At 34.3% G+C, this 15,386-nt stretch overlaps 1 protein-coding gene across 3 annotated transcripts in view; it reads left to right on the plus strand.

Moving 5' to 3' along the window:
* ARHGEF12 (Rho guanine nucleotide exchange factor 12) overlaps window positions 1–15,386 on the plus strand; it is a 143,871-nt gene that overhangs the window by 82,254 nt on the left and 46,231 nt on the right. For all 3 annotated transcript variants that reach the window (XM_022560400.2, XM_022560401.2, XM_089915704.1), the window contains 7 exons: window positions 2,868–2,966; window positions 3,646–3,695; window positions 5,822–5,879; window positions 8,143–8,321; window positions 10,016–10,093; window positions 10,290–10,409; window positions 11,939–12,079. In XM_022560400.2, coding sequence (XP_022416108.1) covers window positions 2,868–2,966; window positions 3,646–3,695; window positions 5,822–5,879; window positions 8,143–8,321; window positions 10,016–10,093; window positions 10,290–10,409; window positions 11,939–12,079 — 725 coding nt within the window. The remainder of the gene's footprint in view (window positions 1–2,867; window positions 2,967–3,645; window positions 3,696–5,821; window positions 5,880–8,142; window positions 8,322–10,015; window positions 10,094–10,289; window positions 10,410–11,938; window positions 12,080–15,386) is intronic.

Consider the following 15,386-nt stretch of genomic DNA (forward strand, 5'->3'; position numbering starts at 1 on the left):
GCCCAGTGGCTTAGCACAGGAAACATCAATATTAGAATCCTTCAGTTCACTCATTTTCAGCCCTTTGGAAGTGAGATGAGATAACTGGGAGGGATGATTATAGCATGAAAAATATATATATTCAGTGCTACAGTTGTCTTTTAAAAATTCAAAGTATGTAATTTATTTTGAAATTTCAAATGACTGTAAAGAAAGGCATCAGATGTTTATGTTTCTAAAAGTGGGTGTGCATTTAAAAAGATTCCTGTAAAACTTTATTCTCTGATACTTATATTTATTGTATTATGTACTAGAAATTTATAAAGAATGTCTTTTTCCTTGATTTTATGTATTTATACCCATTCTATTTAGAGTTTTTCCTAATTAGTTGAAGGAAGCAACATTAAACAAAAGAAAAATGGTTAAATTCTGATGGGTTATCTTTCCTCTGACCCCATTGCAGTTTCCTATTTTGTAGGAGTGGTGACACCGTGAATTCAAATACTGTTCAGTATTTAGTAGTCTCTAGAATTGAGGTCTCACTCATTTTTTAAATGTTGAAAATTAACTTTTTTGAGATCTAATTTACATAAAATAAGATGCACTCATTTTAAGTGTGCAGTTCACTAAGTCTTGACAGATGAATACTCATGTAACCATTACCTTAATTAATGTGTAGAACATTTCCATCAACCCAAAAAGTTCCTTCATGTCTCTTTGCAGTCATTCTTACCTCTCCACGCCATCCTGCCCCTAGGCAACCACTGATCTGCTTTTCCTTACTCGTTTACTTTTTGCCTGTTCTACGCTGGAATCATGTAGTATGTACTCTCTTTTGTATCTGCCTTCTTTTGCTTAACATGATGTTTTTGTGATTCATCCATGTTTGTTGCCTGTGTGAGTAGTTTCCTTTTTTTCTTGCTAAGTAGTATTTTATTGTAATGGCTGTACCACAGTTTGTTTATCCATTTGTCTGTTGACGGACAATTGAGTTGTTTCTAGTTTTTGTCTCTTATGAGCAAAACTGCTGTGAACGTTTGTTTACCAGTCTTTATGTGGACATGAGTTTTCATTTATCTTAGGAGTGAAGTTGCTGGGTCATATGTAAATATATACTTGCCTTTATAAGAAATTTCCACCATTTTACATTCCCACCAGCAATGTATGAGAGTTCTAGTTGTTCCACATCCTTGTTAGCACTTGGTATTTATCAGTCTTTTAATTTTTAGCCATTCCAGTTAGTGTATAGTGGTATCTCATTATGGTTTTAATTTGCATTTTCCTGAAGACTGCAAATGTTGAGCACCTTTGCATGTGCTTATTGGCCGTTGGTGTATCTTTCTTTGTTCAAACCTTTTGTCCCTTTAAAATGTGTCTTCCATTATTGGGTTGTAGAGTTGTTTTTTTTAATGTATGTCTGGATACAAGTGCTTTATCAGATAATTCGTAATGCGAATATTTTCTCCCACTGGGCTTGCCTTTTCATTTTCTTATCAGTGTCTTTAGGAAAGCAGCTATTTAAAATTTTGGGTCCCATTTACCAGTTTTTTCTTTTATGGATGCATTTTGCATCCTAAAAGTTCTCTGCCTATCCTAAGGTCTTGAAGCTTTTCTCCTATGTTTTCTTATGAAAAGCTTTAGCTTTTATGTTCAGGTCCCTAATTTGCTGTAAATTAATTTTTGTGTAGGGTTATAAATTAAGGTTCAAGTTTGTGTTTTCTATTCTGGGATCCAGTTATTCTAGTTTTTCATCTGTAGTAGGCTCATACTTGTGTCATTTCATTAACAGCAAGAAATATGCATATATATTCATTAACGTGCAATCTTTAGCATTTCCTTTGTTTTGTACATCAGACTTATTTAAAAGATCATGGCTCTTTGTATAAAAATCTTAATTTTGAAGTAGTTTTTGTTTTCTAATCATCATTATACTTGTGTTAGTTTACATGTTTTGCATACTGATTTTTGGTAAAACACTTAGATTCTGAAAAGCTGGAAGTATATATTAAATCTTTGGCTAACAAAGAGTTCAGGATCTTCTGATCTTGATCTACGGTAAAACAGCCCTGGGCACTAATCAGGGTTCTGTTTTGGGACGTCCCTATTCCTTTGGTTGTGGTCTTCTTCTCACCTTGCCTTGACAATTTTTGTTTGCTATTTAACTAGAAGGAAAACAAATTCTCTGTAGGAATCAGGTAAGTATATGAAAGAAATCAAAGAGTTGGTTGAACTCACAGGTTCTTTCTTTATCTTTCCTACTTTTTTTCTCTTTTCTTTTTATTTTTTCTACGAGCCAAAGTCTTTCTTCCCTTGGACTTTTCCTTTTCTTTCCTTTGGACTTTTCCTTTTCTTTCTCCCTTTCAGGAGAAGAGCTGCAGGTGCTCTGTAAGCACTTCCTTCTTTTTTATAGTCTGTTTTTCTGAGTATATTTTATTGAGAGTAAGGTTGGACTTCTCTAGAGTTTACCATGGGATGCTTCTAGCCTAATGTCCCAAAATATTTGATTATCTTGGGTTTAAACACCAGTTAGAGAACCAAAAACACAGGGAGGTGGGGGAGGATTTTATATTACAAATTAATTGCATAGATGTGAATGGGCATTCTGTCTGTCTCCTCTCTAATACTTCATATTTTCCAGTTTGCCTTAGCTGTTTTTAATCTTGGAGCAATTCTGCTGTACCTTCCCTGTGAGAAACCAGTATATATGATTCTTTGTGATATTCTTGTGTTTGTTTTGCTTATGGGGTTAGTGCTGTTATTTTTTATATGGGTTTCATGTACTACCTTGTGTTTCTCCAGATACACTACAGTTCATTACTAATATGTAATTATTGTCTTTTTCTCTGTTTTCTCTTTCCTTCTCTCTTTACCCTTTGGTTCTTGTGCAGGTCTTGTTCAGCGTTGTGTGATCATCCAGAAGGATGACAATGGATTTGGGCTGACGGTCAGTGGAGACAATCCAGTGTTCGTACAGTCTGTCAAAGAAGGCAAGGCATTTTTAAAAACAGTCTTGTCACTTGGGAGCAAACAGAGTTAAGAATAGAATAGTTTAAAAATGTCTATTGCTTAGAATAAAATAATCACATACATTACGGGTCATATGGCCTTATTGTGCTAGAGTTGTTTCTGGTGTTACAGTTATAGGCATGAATTTACCCCAGTTGATTTTCTTTTGTACTTTATGGAAAGAAAACAGTTCTTATATTGTTTTAGAAATCATATGACTCCTTAGTCATGATACTTTACTCATCATCACTTATAGAAGTTTGTGGAATTTTATTTCTTAATGGCACCAGAGATATTTGGGTAGAGACAGATTAAAGAAGGGGTTGTAGACTCAAAAATATCCATCCTTTTCTCCCAAATGACAATAATATCTTGAACTACTATTACCATATATTGAATACTTCCTTTATCTTGGTTGCTATAATTTGAGGTAGGTATTTTTTATCTCTATATTACAGGTGATATCGAGGCTTAGAGTAAAAAAAACATAAAATCTGTCCATGGTCATCCAACTAGTGAGTGGCAGAGGCAGGATTTGGACCTAAGTCTGCCTGACTTTACAGTCCATGTATTTAACCATTTTGTTACACTGCCTCTCTTTCAAGAAGATTATCAGTGAAGGTAAATGAATTGCATTTTAAGAATTAATTTCTCTTACAGATGGAGCAGCCATGCGGGCTGGCGTACAGACAGGTGATCGAATCATCAAGGTAAGGAAAAGACTATTATGGAATTTATGATAGAATTAAAAAACAGCATATATTAGCCATATTTTGATTTTTTTAACTTGGATTTTTATTAAAAGCTACAGATTATATATGATGGATTTATTGACTATAAAAACTTATTTCATTCATTCTAAAATTAACGTTACCCTTTACTGAAAAGCATAATAAGAGGCTTGAATAAATGGAGTCATAACTCGCTGTTGTAAAGATCATATTTCTCCAAGTTAATCTCTTAGCAAGAAATTCTCTTCAAAATTTATTAATAAATTTGGGGAGGTGTGCCATTCCTTGTCAAGCTTCCAAATGATTATTTGTTCTAAGTGAACTTTGCAGAGGTATTATGTGTATGGATAAGTGTGAGGTGAGATGGTGCAGATTGATTTGAAGCAAGTGACTCCATTATACCTATGGACCTGTCTGTGGAACACAGAGAGTCCAGAAACAGCCCTTAAGTTCTGATCAGTAGGGAAAGAATGGATTAGTCACTAATTACCCTTAAGACAACTAACTAATGTGATTACTTAAAATCAAATTACTATACAGGAAAAGACACCATGAACATATTTACAAAGAACTATCTGGAAATAAATATTTGAAATATATTACAGAATATGATAGCCTTAATTGTAAAGAGCACTTTCAAATTACTAACAAAAGAATAGTCTGACAGAAAAAGGGGCAAAGAATTTTATAAGGCAATTCTCCAAAGTAATTGAAATAATATATCAATGAGGATATGTCCAACCTCACTGATAAGAAAGAAGTAGAAATTAAATGATAGGTGAAAATATATTTGGTTGTCAGAAATTTTAAAGATTAATGATACACATTTGGCATAGTTTGGGTATGGTAAAATGGCTACTCTCATAAACATGTTGTGAATATAAATTAGGTAAAATCTGTTTGGATGGAAATTTGTGAATATGTATCAAAAGTTACATATTTTTAAAAAGTATATAACCTTTGACCACAATTTTGCTTTTAGGAGCTTATCTAAGGTAATAGGTGTTTAAATGTGAAGTGATACGTGTACAGGAAAATTCATTTAAGCTTTATTGTATCGAAAACTTGTAAACAATCTAAATATGCGTATACTGAGGGCTAAAGAAATAAATTGCATTTCACCTCCAGCTTTTAAAAAGAATAGATTAGGTCTGTTTGTACCTATATTGAAAGACATCCATAATGTAATAAAACAGTGCTTTTTTATTTGCAGGAAAGGGCAGTTACAAAGTATATGTATGTGTGTCTGTGTATCTGGTGTGTGTATGCTAGAATATGTCTCAAAGATTAAACATCATGCTTAACAGTGATCATCTCTGGTGGGCATGACAAGTGTACTTTTACTTCTATTTTATACCCCGATATATTTGAACTTGTAAAAATTAGTGTTACTTGCATCAGAGAAAAAATGTTAGATTCATGTTTGATATTTTTACCTTAATTTGTTTGGTTTAGTGGAAACTTTGGATAACACTTCCTACATTTAGCGTGTCTGAAAATTAATTTTCTTTGTAAAGGTTAGGTGATGATTGGAAAACTAATAGTAAATTGAATATTATTGGAGAAATATTGCTTATTCATCTTTTAAAAAATTTATTATGCCTTTGGAAAATCAGTGAATTTGTAATTAAAAGCAAAGGGAGTTTTTAATTTGCAAGGGTTCTTCACTGTGAAGGATTTGCAGATCTGTTGCATAGTATGTTTTGTCATTTTTCATGGTGAATAAGTTATAATAGTTATAATATCCTTTTTATTTTTTTAAGCATCTTTATTGGAATATAATTGCTTTACAATGGTGTGTTAGTTTCTGCTGTATAGCAAAGTGAATCAGCTATATGTATACATATATCCCCATATCCGCCCCCCCACCCCGGCTCTTGCGTCTCTTTAAATCAAGGCCTTTTTTTGTGCTCAAGTTCATTTTGTTGCTGAGTATACCTTATAGAATAGTGGTAAAAGTGACTATTGAACCAAATATATATGCATTTTAATATAGTCCTGTTTACTATGTTATAATTGGTTGTATTACATATGATAATTCCTGAAGTCAGTTTAATTGTCTCAACTAGAATTATCTGACAGACACTATTTTCATTTTCTTACAGGTGAATGGAACTCTGGTGACTCATTCAAACCATCTGGAAGTGGTGAAGCTAATCAAATGTAGGTGAATGTTATCCTCCGTTTTGTTTTCTGAAACCCTTATAGCAAAGATAAGCAAACATTTTCTGCAATAGGCCGGATAGTAAATTTTTTAGGCTTTGTGGGTCAGATAATCTACTACTCGACTCTCATTGTAATGTGAAAGCAGCCATAGACGATGCATAAATGAACGGGTATGGCTGTGTTTCAGTAAAACTAAATATTTGCCAAAACAATCTGTGGGTTGAATTTAGTCCCTTGGCTGGAGTTTACTGACCCCTGTATTAAAGGAAAGTCTGAGGTGAAAATTCTTAATTTACTAATAACTATCTTTAGTCCACTTCATTTATGTGGTTGATTGTAATGTCCTTGTTATTCTTGGTAATAATGAAAGTATATTTGAAAGAAATGCATGAGTCGACCTGAAAGAGAAGAGGTTGAGAAATTAGACACAGTGGCCTGGATGAACTGAAATGGAACTTTCAAAATCACGTAGCATAATCATGTTCCCTCAGATAAGTAAATGATTAAATAATCCAGGGGAGTGGTCTTCTCTTGGAAATCTCCAGGGTTAAGAATTTGTAGTCTTCTGCATCAGACTATTTCACAGCGTAATAGACTACAGTTAAGAGGTAGTTGTTTATGGCCAAGCAGAAACACTACTTTTTTATTTAATATTACTTCTTTTCATTAAGTGGACATCTTTAGAATAAATTTAACAAACAAATCCTTCTTGGCCTTATTATTGCTTAGATAAAGCAACCTGTGAATCCCTTTATCTCTTCATCAGAGTACCAGTGCTCTAAAATGATCACTTTGATCTTAGTTCTTAACTTTAGTACATTTTAAAAAGCAATGGGATGATCAGAATTAGATCCTCATACTAGAATAAATTTGATTACTTATTTAATGAGATTGTGATTTATGAATTTTTATGTGCTACATAAATATGATGGTTTACGATAATATATGCCTGATAACTAACTGTTGCAGAGTATGAAAAGATTATTTCTTTAGCTTTTTAGGTTATATATTTTACTTGTTCCAATATCAATTTTACTTAAAAAATTAAATCCTAGGACTGTAGCAATAGATTACTTATCCAATAACAAGAGCCTAACTAAAAACTCAAAATAAGCATAAAACACTCTGAGTATCGAAAACAGATATAAATTTGAAATGCCTAAACCCTGTGTGCTATACTTGTAGTAGAGCTCCCTCATGTCCTACTCTTCAATGCATATTCTAGACATAATAAAAGTGATTTCAAATCAAACCAGTTTAAAAACATCTAAAGAAGAGAAGGGAAGAACGAGGAGGCTATGAGAACCAAGCACATGGATAAGTCAGTAAGATATATTAGATGACTTTGTGACAGAGAGAAATATGACTGAAAAACTTTAAAAAGTGTATGTGCTTAAAATCTCCCCAATATCACAGCATTTGTGATCACTAAGTATAAAAAAATTTTTAGAACCCCAAACACTGTGAAATAATTACTAGCGAGTTTCATGGGAGGATTAAATTGGGAGAAAAAGTATGAAATACAATTTAAAGTTCTACTGAAAAGTCTAAGAGAAAGATTTTGTCATTAAAGGTCAGTTATCTAGAAAAGTTTTTTATTTGGAAAGCATTATTTCTTCTTGATTCTAGATAACTCATGAATGTCTGTTTCAGAGTCTTTCTGGTTATGGGTAATTTTGCTTTCCATAGTTTTTTCCCTGTAAAATGCCTAGTGAATTTGTCTTCTCCAAATTTTTAAAATGAAAACTCACCACTTATTTGTTGTGGGTTTTTTCTTCTGCTTTTTGTCGGGTATTTCTCGTCACACACATTTTTTAAAGTTAATTTAAAATTGTATCATCAGAGAAAATTAGTTAAACCTTGTCTAATTAGTATCATCTTAATATGGTGATTTTTAAAATTTGCATTTGAGGAATTGATTGAACATAGCCATTATAGTTGATAGTTGATTATAACTTATTCTTCTCTAAATTAAAAAAAAATTACTGGAGTTATAAATCTTACTTGCTTTTAAGTAATATCTGACCTCATGAGTAAGCGATTTGCTATCTGAAAATTGCATTGTCCTTTTAGAATTTTAGGGGAGCCATAAAAGGGAAATGACGGATAGGATTCTTCTTCTGTGGGGAAATGGTTAGCAGACGATGAAGCTTTCTCATGTAACCTGGACCTTTTAGAACTATCAGAGATTAAGTGGTAAACATTTTTTGACAATGTTATTTTCCCTTCCCTCCCCTTTCTTCCATCTGCCCACCCCAAGCGGGTTCCTATGTAGCTCTCACTGTTCAGGGACGCCCACCTGGGTCGCCCCAGTTTCCACTTGCTGATTCTGAAGTAGAGCCATCAGTCGTTGGACATATGTCTCCCATCATGACATCCCCTCATTCACCTGGAGCATCTGGGAATATGGAGAGAATTACTAGTCCTGTGCTCATGGGGGTAAGAGGGGGAAAACGTCTTTGTAAATGCTCAGTTGTATAATAATGCCTTTGCTTTATGTTGAGTTTCAAAGGGTTGAGTTGATAAACAAATTTAAGTTTAAGATTATAGAAGATAACTTGCTGATAAAAATAATTACCTAATGATTTGGAATGATGACAGGGTATTGGGATAGCAGATATAATTCAACAAATATTTAACACCTACCATATACAAAACAGGGTGCCACCCACAAAAATATAATTAAGATATCCTATGTTCAATGTCCTTTGTTATCTTAGAATATACACTCTAAGAGGACAGGGTTTTTTTGTTTATTTTATTTATTGTTGTGTCCCCAGAGCCTGAAATATTGCTTGGCATATAGTACTAAGTACTTAATAAACCTTTGTTGTTTGAGATTGAATCAAGAGTATACAAGTAATTTTACTACAGAGGCGGCTGTAGACATTATGAGAAGGAAAATATTAAGTTCTGTGAGATTTCAAAGGAGGGAGAAAGCACATCCAGTTGTGATAAGGAACGACTTTATGGAAAGCTATTATTTGAATTGAGCCTTGAAAAACAGGTAACGTTCTAATGGTGGCAGTGGGGAAGAAGGCAACCCAGGTAGAGGAAGCAGGATTAACAGAGGTAAAGAGCCAAGAAAGCATCAGGTATTTTGGGGAAATAGCGAGGACTCTTGTTTGGCTGATTGCCCATTAAAGATTTATGAAGTAGGAGATGAGAAAAAAGTAGAAAAAAGTAAGACTATTTGTTTTGAAAAGTCACAACTACGAGGCCAATTTACAGGTAACTGAATGGGCAGTAAGAATATATTACAAATTTTTTGAGGAAGAGAGTGATGTGATTATAACAGGATTTTAGGAAGACTTATTTGATAAAATATTACAGGGTTGTAAAACAAGGAGAAATGACAGGAGATGAATTAGCGATCTGTCTTAATACTTCAGGTAGGAAATACTGGGAATTTGAACCATGCACGGGGGTTGATAGTAAAAATCCAAAGGAGGGAAAGTGTAAGATATTATTCTTTTTTCTTTCTTTTTTAAAAAATATTTATTTATTTATTTGTTTTCGTCTCCGTTGGGTCTTTGTTGCTGTGCTTGGGCTTTCTCTAGTTGCAGTGAGTGGGGACTACTCTTCGTTGTGGTGCGCAGGCTTCTCATTGTGGTGGCTTCTCATTCGGAGCACGGGCTCTAGGCGCGCAGGCTTCAGTAGTTGTGGCACGTGGGCTCAGTAGTTGTGGCTCACGGGCTGTAGAGCACAGGCTCAGCAGTTGTGGCACACGGGCTTAGTTGCTCCGTGGCATATGGGATCTTCGTGGACCAGGGCTTGAGCCTGTGTCCCCTGCATTGGCAGGCAGATTCTTAACCACTGTGCCACCAGGGAAGCCCAAGATATTAGTCTTCTGCTTAAGGCAACTTCATTTCTTCAACTCATATCAATATTTAATGTTTTTTGAACCTAGTTTAGCAAAAGTGAAATAGAAGAGTTGACATTTCCCTGTAACCTTTTATCTTTAAGTGTCATGTTTAAAAGTTTGTCTTCATAACCACCAGAGATAAGAAAATCCTGATAGGTATTGAAAATTGGAGCTGAGACGTAACATTGTATGACTCATTTTCGATACTTAGTTTCGCTTTCCTTGTATTGGTTCTTGTCTTTTTGTTTGTTTTTTTATCTTTTTCTAGGAGGAAAACAATGTGGTTCATAACCAGAAAGTAGAAATTCTGAGAAAAATGTTACAGAAAGAACAGGAACGGCTACAGGTACTAAGTTAGAAATGGGGCTGTTTTATAGGCCAGTAAAAACGTGAGTGGGCATAGTTGAGTTGGTATTTGTTATAATCATAATTAAGCACTATTGTAATCAACGCCATCAGCTATTTTATTGATTAAGAATAGACTTTTAAAGATTTTCTTGACATAAGTAATTAATTCTTGAAATATTTTTATAACTTTTCAGTTATTGCAGGAAGATTACAGCCGAACACCTGCCCAAAGATTGCTAAAAGAGATCCAAGAGGCCAAGAAACACATTCCTCAACTGCAAGAGCAGTTATCCAAAGCCACAGGCTCTGCTCAGGTAGCATCGCTATTAAAAGTGCTACCCAACCTTTTGCAGGAGAATTTTCTTCTGGGAATGTGTCAGAGAGTGTTGCAGTTGCCTTTTTTTAAAGTTATTTTTTCTAGCATAGGCCAACAGGAGGTCCTGTGTTGGATGTTACAGAAATAATGATTAACTAAAAGAAATGTGGGCTTCTCATTGTTTGCTTGCTCATGATACCATGCTTCTTTGTTCCACAGTAATTTTAGAAAGAATTGAGTGTTTTTGCTTTGATATCACAAATTACAAAACTATATTTAGATACATATATTTACATTTTTGAGATGTATTCTGCCATTGTAAAACAGAACAGCAGTTATGTTTTTAAGTAGGGACGTACAATTTTTCTTATTTAATCTGCACAACACCCTTTGAGATTAGATGTTACTGTTGTTTCCCCCCATTTTACATAAACACTTAGAGAAACTCAGAGAAATTAAATAACTTGTCTGAGGTCATGTAGCTCAAACGTGATGGAACTGGTATTTAAACCCAGTATGATGAATTCAAAGCACATTCATATTAATAACTATTTTTATTCTAATTTTAAAATAGATTTCAATAGACTTGCTATATAGATATGTTTTGAAGATGGTAGTCTCACTAGAAAAATAGCTTAGCATTTATACATCAACCAGATTTATGTTCTATAATATTTAGATTGGGGATATGGAGAAATGAGTAAAAGCTGCTTACTTGTTATTCTTCATGAGTTAGGTCTGTAGGTTCACAGAACTAAAAGGATTCTTTGAAATCATCTATCCTAATCTGCTCATTTTAAAGTTAAAAAAAAATCATGCAACGGTTGAGAAAACTAGGGCCTGAATTGGTTAAGTGACTCAAACAAGGTCACACATTTGTAAGGCCTCCCGACTTCCTGGTTCAGTGTACTTTTCATGACACATTTTTGTTGTTGTTACTTTTCATCCCATTAGCTACATGAAGTTTTGAGTATTCCGCCTCAGTAATATCGACAGTTTATGTTGTGGTTATTACTGAGCAAAGACAACAATCTTACTCTGTTTGAATAGTAAAACTGTTGTTCCTGATTTAAAAGCTTATAATAATTTACGGTATAGCATTGTGTCCCAGAATTGGCAATTTATTGAAATTCTAAAGTGTTGGAAGGCAGTTAACCACAAGTTATAGTGTCATAATCTTTACTAAAGGGCAGGGAATATAAATTATATAAGTTAAACTGTTTTATCTTTTTGCTTTATTTGAAGTTTGAGGTTTTATTCTCTTTACTGCAATACCACTTTCCCTGTCTTTAAGGTCATGCCATTTGAGAACCCCAGAATTAGTAGTCATTTACGCTTTTGACTTTTAGAGCTTTTAGCATTCTTGATTACATCGAACTGGGTGAATTTAAACAGTCTCCACTGAGGTTGCAGTGCAACTCCGTTTCTTTATACAGTCCATAATGAAAGGGTTTTTTGTTGTTTGTTTGTTTTTAATGTGTGTGTGTGTGTGTTTGTGTGTGTGTGTGTGTGCTTGATCTCTTTTAGGATGGAGCTGCAGTTACATCCTCCAAGCCATTAGGCGATGGGCTAGCAGTCAGTGAAATAGAAGCAGATCCTGGTGATGGACTAGGCAGAATTGACTATGGCAGTGGAGATGCTTCTCGGCCCAGTAGTGAAAGTGCAGATGTAAGTGTTCTACACCTTTATCTTCTTGTATTTTTCTCTACAGCCTCTTTCTCGATTTGATTGTAAGTTTTGTGAGCTACAGGTGTTTTCTTATTAGTTACTTTTCATTGCCACCATCTTTAATATAGCAATTTGATGAACAGAAATTCTGGATACCGTTGTATATGAGCTTTTAATTCCAGACTTCACTTTTTCCCTTGGACACCATTGCCAAATGTTTCTTTTGAGGAGATGGAATTTCCCAGCAGGCGTCTTATTTGTGGGTAGAGAAGTTAATAATGCCAGTGCTTTCTTACAGAACCGAGAGGCCAACTGTTGATATCTTTAAGAGCATGTTAATATTCCATTTGTGGTCAGAGTGACTCAGTCGTGAATCATGGGGCACTTTGCCATTACAAAGAGGAAAAGCCTTAGTCCTCTTAGGTAGACTTTAGTTAATAGCCCATGTTTAGTAATGCTTTCTCGATTAACCCAGAAATTACCAGATGTACGTGGATTTTTGTTAAGAAGATGATCAGAAAGTATTTTAAGCTGAATATGATGTAGCACCATAGTTATATGAATACTTAAAAGCTAAGTTCAGTGTTACCTGCTCAGCAATACTTTGTAAGTAGTGTGCAATAATAGGAATAACGAATTAAAAATAGATCACCCTCTTTAAAAGTGATGAGGAAAGTAATCTAAATCAGTTTTTTTTTCTTCCCAATGTGGGTCATAAAATCAATTTAGTGGGTTGGGGCCAGCATTTTAAAAAAATAATAGGGTAGGAAGTAAGAGTACTTTTCATGTAGAAGAGCTAAGTGTTACTTTTTTTGACTTTTGTTGTACACACACATATATACACACATGTGTGTATATGTACACATGTATCAGTGTGTGTGTGTATGCATGTGGGCACATGCTGGTTAGCAGTGTGAAATTTCTCTTATTGGAGGTTGTAAAAAAAAAAAATGAAAGCCACTGGTCTAAGCCATCATTTAGGGTATCTTTTGAGGCTTAACGCTCAGTGACTCAGTTCCTCATGCAAGGAAAATTTGAGGATTTTTTTATTTTTTGAAAGATGTTGATAGGAATCTTATGATTGGATAGGCTGTCTTAATGAAAGATTTCAATTTTGACTCAAGAAAACAGTTATAGTAGTTTCCGTTTATTGGGCATATATACCATAAGCTGTAATATGTGTTATATATTTTTTATCTTAGTTAATTCTCAGAACAGCCTTATGAAGTAGTAGTGTTGTTATCACAGCTTAACAAAAGAAATAACTGAGGCCAAAGTGAGTTAACTAACTTGCCAAACTTACCCAGCTAATAAGTGATCTGCCTCTACCTAGTTTCAAAATACCAGTACTCAGAGGCTCCAAGGTATGCAAATGCATAACATTTGGGGAGAGCAGTGAAAATTTTATAGGTGTACTAGGATTATAGATGAAATGGCTGGAATTGATCTTAGAAGCAAAGCCTTGAGTCCAAGTTATAACTTGTTCTAGCAGTACTGCTTTTGGGAATCCTCACATTTTTCCTTTTTGATTTAGTGCTGGCTCTCCTCTCTGTTTTCATGGCTTGTCTCTACCATTAGATGGAAAGTTTCTTGAGAGGCAAGCACCCATCATATTTGACTTTATGTCTACAAAGACTGGCAGATTGTAGGAATTAAGAACAAGTGATACAAATGAAAATTTTGAATTTTATCTTGTATTTAGAGAAATGTTAACAATAAAATCTGTGGCTTAGAAATATAACTTTATGAAATACAGAGTGAATTGGCAAGTGTAGGAACAGGCATTCCAGCGAATTAAGACTGTTTGACACATGATTGGTGTTTAATTGGTATTTGAACAACAGAATGAATGAGTAAAGAGTTTGGGCTTCATCATGCATGCAGAAGAGAGGCACAGTCAGAAACATGCCAGTGTGGAAAATGAATTGGAGTAAAGAGACAGGGAGATCAGCAAGAAAAGAAGACTGCTTGGCTTAAGAGCAACTTAACAAATGTGTGTTAAATGGCTGATAAATTGTCACCATATATTGAATACCTACTTTGTGACAGCGGTTGTACCTAATGCTTTACAGATATTCTTTTTAACTTTCATTGTGATCTTGAGGAAACTGAGGCCAAATAAGTGGATGTTGTGGAAATCCAGGTGAGAGATGATATGGTGCAAACTAGGATATTCGCTGAACACCTAACAAACTCGTGTAATTCCTACAGGTGTCTTTTTGAAGCTAGAGATGTGCTGCTTTTAGCTTATGGATTTCCACGTTTGTTTCAGTTGTACTGTATTAAGATTGTAGGAACCGATCAATGCTTTTAATTTTTTTTTTCAATTTTCTGCTCCTTTTTTTATAAAATAATCTCTTTCTGGTGTTTGTGATATCATTATCATTGTAAAATTCCCTGCTTTTGATCACCTCAGAGAAGGCTTTAAAGAATAGCCACATTTCTGGTTCTCACAAGAGAAGCAACCTGATCACAAATCATCATCTCAAACTTAGAACATCTGCCTCTCTGATTTTCATTTTGCACCTGACTTTTTAAAAATTATTTTCAAAAATTTCAAACCTATTCAAAAATTCACTAAGCTAATGATCCCCCTCATGTACCTAATCATCCAGCTCAGCACTCATCAACAAGTGCTCAGACTTGTTTGTGTCTGTCTTCCCTCATTCCTCATACCCTCCAAATGCTGGATTATTTTTAAGGAAATCTAAGACATTATTTCATTAATATGCATCTTTAAGAGAAAAGAAGACAAAGAAATGATAGCCATAATACCATTATCAAATCTTAATTAATATTTTCTTAATATGCAATTTGACTACCCCAGTAGTCTTATAATGATCTTTTTTCAGTGGGTTTATTTGAATCAGGATCCAGTAAACGTCTTCAGCCTTTGGTTGATAAGTCTCTTAAGTTATAATAGTTCCCTCCTCTTATTTTTTTTTGCTCTTTTGTTGTTGTTGTTGTTAAACTGGGTCACATGTCCAGTAAAACCACCCACATTCTAATTGTATCTTCATGGTGTTGTTTAGCATGTTCCTTGAGTATATATTTGCTGAAAATTGGTAGTAAGATCTAGAGTCTTGAACAGATTAACGTTTGAGAGTTGTTGTTTGGCAAGAACAATTCATGGGTGGTACTGTGTATATCCTGTTATATCACATCAGGAGGAGAATGTCTGGTTGTCTTTTCGTGATTGTTAAGTTCGTATAAGGTGTTCAGATGATGTCAGCATGACTCCTTCATTATAAATTTCTCCATTAAGCTTTTATCTAATGTTTTTACCTGCCATTGATAGCAAAATGCC

The sequence above is a fragment of the Delphinapterus leucas genome, chromosome 7 (genome assembly GCF_059928025.1).
Source record: "Delphinapterus leucas isolate spDelLeu-1000000601 "Yukka" chromosome 7, BTC_Dleu_Yukka2, whole genome shotgun sequence".
NCBI lineage: Eukaryota > Metazoa > Chordata > Mammalia > Artiodactyla > Monodontidae > Delphinapterus > Delphinapterus leucas.